Source organism: Parus major, chromosome 4A (assembly GCF_001522545.3).
Source record: "Parus major isolate Abel chromosome 4A, Parus_major1.1, whole genome shotgun sequence".
Classification (NCBI taxonomy): Eukaryota; Metazoa; Chordata; class Aves; order Passeriformes; family Paridae; genus Parus; species Parus major.
The window spans coordinates 19,880,077-19,884,559 of record NC_031772.1 but is presented as its reverse complement, the minus strand read 5'-3'; the positions used below and the strand labels follow the sequence as shown (position 1 = coordinate 19,884,559).

At 52.7% G+C, this 4,483-nt stretch overlaps 1 protein-coding gene across 1 annotated transcript in view; it reads left to right on the top strand.

The window, feature by feature from the left end:
- TMLHE (trimethyllysine hydroxylase, epsilon) overlaps positions 1-4,483 on the top strand; it is an 11,856-nt gene that overhangs the window by 3,290 nt on the left and 4,083 nt on the right. The window contains exons 4-6 of the mRNA XM_033514159.1: positions 1,358-1,472; positions 3,431-3,649; positions 4,255-4,456. Of these exons, the coding sequence (XP_033370050.1) occupies positions 1,358-1,472; positions 3,431-3,649; positions 4,255-4,456 (536 nt within the window). The remainder of the gene's footprint in view (positions 1-1,357; positions 1,473-3,430; positions 3,650-4,254; positions 4,457-4,483) is intronic.

The following is a 4,483-nucleotide window of genomic DNA, read 5'->3' as shown; positions in this document are numbered from 1 at the left end:
GGATTCCCCCCGCGGTCCATCCCAGCCCGGCCCCAGCCGCGCTCCATCATCCCCAGCTCCGGGCCCAGGTAATGCCAGGCCCGGGGTCACACGGGGATTACGATCCCATGGAAAGGGCATCTCGTGGGTAGAGCTGTCTTCCCTCATTCCCTGGAAAATCACAGCCCCTCCCTGCCCGGGAGAGCCGCCTGGCTGCTCTTTGCCCGGGCAGGACACAGAGCACCAAGTGGTTTAGCAATAGCAGTAACTCCTCCGGGGGGGTTCTACCGTCAGGGCTGGCTGCTTTGATGGAAAATAAAACAGAATTAGAACTTGTTTTTGTTGAGCTGTGTGGCCTGGAAAGGCTTTGCTTGGGAGAAACACAAACAGGAGGCTGGAATGAGGTTCTGGGAAGGGGGTCTGGAGTCAGGTGCTCAGTGTGAAACGTGGGGTGAGCAGATAATTCCCTTTGCTTCCAGGAAAATGAAGTAGCTGTGAAGCTGGCAGTGCCTGGGATGTCTTTATTAGCTCCTTAATTTCATTGAAATCCCATGTGGGGAAGGGCTGGAAGGGGAATCTGGTCCCTGACAGCTGAGATCTGATGGAGTTGTCTGCAGGGTGAGGGCAGGAGCTCAGCAGGGAACAGCCAGTCTGCTTTTTGTCTCTGTGGTAATTAATTCTAATTAACTGAGTCAGCTCAGGCTGTTAAACTCTGCCTGTGTCCTGTCCAAGAGGTGCTGCCATCCTGGGGGATCTGGTTTGTCACCTGGGCTTGTGCTCTTGGCTCCTCTGGCTCTGGCAGAGCCCTCAGGGCAGCTCAGCCTTTGCAGAATTCCTCTTTTTCTTGGTGTTCCTTCACTGCAGGGAGAGCTGTCAGCTTAAAGGATCCCAGAGGATCAAAACCCAAATTCCTTTCCCTCACTTTGAGCTGTTGTGCTACTGACACCTCCCTGTTCCATATGGATCAGAAATCTTGGCTCCAGCCAGGTGCTTCCAGAAGTAAAAGCTGAGTGAGTGTGAGAAGCTGAATGTTTGGGGTGTTTTTTAATAGAAAACACCTTTTTTTCTTCAGAGGAGCTGGACAAACAGGCTGGAGGGGCTGGAGCAGGGCAGGGAGGGCAGCAGGGTCAAACCCAGGAGGGTTTGTCTAGAGCTGGTGAAAGCCTCCAGATTTGTGGAGTTTCTCCTTTCTTTGATGTCCCCATTGATGAAACAATTTGGTCACTTGTTTTTTCCCCATTTCCTCTGCCCAGAATGGGGACTGTGGCTTTTCCTCAGAGATTAAACCTGGTTTTGTTTCCTTAAAATGTTTCTTGTGAGACAAACTGCAGTGTTAGAGTTCACCCCTGTGAAACCCAGCTTTCTGCTCCTTCCACAGCATCTCCTGTCCAAAGACTGATGGGAATTCCTCAAACCAATACAACCAAATGATAAATCTGAGGTTTCTGCTTTTCCCTTCTTCACCCTGTGGGTTCTGTGCTGTGTCACCCACTGTGAGTGTTTGTGCACTGAGTGTCCAATGTCTGCTCCCTCCTGCCCTTTCCCTTTGAGTTCTGAGGGAGATTTCCCTGGAATTCTCTCATTTCCCTGGAATTCTCTCATTTCCCTGCTGCCCAGGTGTCTGAACCACATAAAGCATAAAGGTGAGGTAGCAGGAGGTGTGGGGTGAGAGTTTGCTGTTCACGTAGCTCATCCAGCTGTTAGCTCTGATGAAACAACAGAAACTGTAAATCCTCTCTAATCATACAGATTTTGGGGGTTTAATGCCTCTTAGTTTTAGTGTCTCTTGGAAGGATTGAAGCTCAGCTCTCACTGAGCTGCCTGTGGTGTTTTCTTCCAGAGATCCCCTGATTAGGTTTAAATATCTGGGTCATTTCCCATTACCTGTGTTAATCCCCTGCTCAGTTTTGATACTGGGAGAGGAGGAGATAAAAGAAATGTGTGTGGAAAGCTCAAACTGAGGCTGGAGCTGCCCCAGGCACAGGCCATGTGCTGATGGGTTTGTGGGTGAGCCCTCCCAGGCATTTTGGGTGCTGTTTGTGTGTGCAAACAAAATTCCTTCTGTTTCCCTCCCCTCACTGGGACAGCAGATCCAAAACCAAACTGGACAGAGCTTCCCCTCTCTCAGATAATCCTGAGCTTTGTTGTTGGTTCAGGGATTTAAATAATTTCTTTAATTATTTTAAAGCTGATATTAATTTCTTTAATTATTTTAAAGCTGATAAACATCAGGGGCAGCTCCTGGATTTTGCAGCTGTGGGTTCTGTTCTCTCAGTTACCAGATCTGTGTGTCAGATGGGGCTCATTCCCTATAGCAGAGTTTCAAAGCTAGGAACAGGCAATGGATATCTTGGAAAAGGAGGCAGGAGCCAGGGTTTGGTCTCTTCTCCCAGGTAACAAGGGCTAGGAGAAGTGGAAACACCCTCAAGCTGTGCCAGGGGAGGTTTAGGTTGGATGTTGGGAAAATTCCTCATGGAAAGGGTTGAAATGTGTCAGTGTGCCTTCATCTCAACCCTTCTCTTCAAAAACACTCCCACTTTCTCTCCCTGGGGATGTCTGCATTCTTTTATGCCTCTTTACAAGTTGCTGCCTGGGAATGTGGATTTGGTTATCAGCAGCTTTTGAGGTCTCTGCAGAGCAGAAGCAGCTTGGACAGCCAGAGCTGCGGTGCCTGGGCTCTCCAGATAAGAAAATGAAGGAAAATCAGAAGTCTAGGATAAGAAATGCTTTCTGAGCCTGTGTCTTATCCAGAGAGGCCACGTTTCAGTGCACTTCAAAGTGTTGTTAAAATCCTGCTGGGTTTAGACCTGGCCCCCAGAAATTCATAAACATGATGGGCCTTTAGACTGAGGCGTCATCTCTTAAAACTTGTCAGGTTTTTCTCTTGCTCTTTGCACTGAAGAGTTCTTACAAATTTCCCTTGGAGAAGTTGCCTTCTCATCTCTATCCTGAAATTAATCACAGTGGTTTCTCCTCCATGCCAGCTGTGTCCTTCACCAGCAGCAGAGATCTTCCTCCTCCTCCTCCTCCTCCTCCTCCTCGTTTTGCCTGCTTTTCCTAGAACTGACCTAATTACAGGATTCCTCTGTTACTGCTCCCCTAGCCAAGGTCACTTTGCTTCCCCCATTGCTGCAGCTCCATCCAGGAATGGTGAATTAAACTGGGAATGCTGGAGTGGGGACAAGGCCTTCAGAGATGAGGCTTTGCCACTGTTTTGCACAGGAGTGCTGAACCCCTCCTGGAATGGCTTTGCCTGGTAAATCACAGAGTGCCTTGGGCTGGAAGGGACCTTGCAGCTCATCCCATTCCACCCCTGCCATGGGCACCTCCAGGTGTGTCCAGCCTGGCCCTGGGCACTGCCAGGGATGCAGGGACAGCCCCAGCTGCTCTGGGCACCCTCAGGGCCTCCCCATCCTCACGGGATCCCGACATCTCCTTTGTGTCTCCTCAGGGCCGTGTCCTGCTGGGCTTTAGCACCAGTGTCACATCCAGGTCAGCTGGTTCCCTCCCTCCAGGATGTGGTGCCCGAGGCTGGCCTGGCTGCTCCGGGGGCACCGCTGGCCATGCCTGCCCCGGGACCCTGGAGCCGTCCTGGCTGTCCCAGGGCGCTCCCTCCCCACGGCCCCAGCGTCCCCTCCCTGTGCCTGGCAGCTGCACCAGGACCATCTCGGTAGGTGTGCTGGGTCTGGCTGCTCCTGCTCTGCCCGGGGCCAGCAGGGAGGGTTTCCACCCTTGTTCCCTGGCACGATGTGTGTTTTCCTCCTGAAATCCCACAGAAATCCCAGCCTGTCCTGGAGGGATGCACACTGGGGGCTGTTCCATGTTCCCTGCGGGAATTCCCAAAGGAATTGGGAATCCTGTGATAAGTGAGGCACTGCTAAATAAGTGATCAAATCCAGGGATTCCTGAACAAAATCTGTCCGAGCCTTGCCCTGTCAGGCACCATTTCCTGTGCCAGGCTCAGGCTTTCCCTGGCAGAGCCCCCTCGGCTCTGGTGCGTGCCCAGCTCTGCTGCCCCACCTTGTGCAGGGTGGTGGCAGCTGGGGACAGGGAGATCTCAGTGCTCTGAGTCACCTGCAGGCAAAGGGAATTGCTCAGCACTTTACACAGTGGCTCCAAGGCAGAGGAGCCAGGCCTTGGAGAAGCCCCTCTGCCAGGTCTTCATGTGACAATTTATGTCAAGGGCTACCACTGCATCCCCTGTAAATGAGACGATGAGGTGTGGGCTCTGGGCTTCAGTTCTTGGCTTTGTTTGTCCTCCCTGTTGCCCCAAAGCCTCCTCTGGTCCCATCCCTGGCAGAGCTGAGGTACGGGAGCACGGTGATGCGCCTGGATTTCGTGTGGCTGCGGGACCACTGCCGCTCTGCCTCCTGCTACAACGCCAAGACCAACCAGCGCAGCCTGGACACGGCCAGCGTGGACCTGGCCATCCAGCCCCGGGCTGTGCGCGTGGACGGGGCCACACTCTTCCTCACCTGTGAGTGCTGAGCCCCTCCTGTGTCCT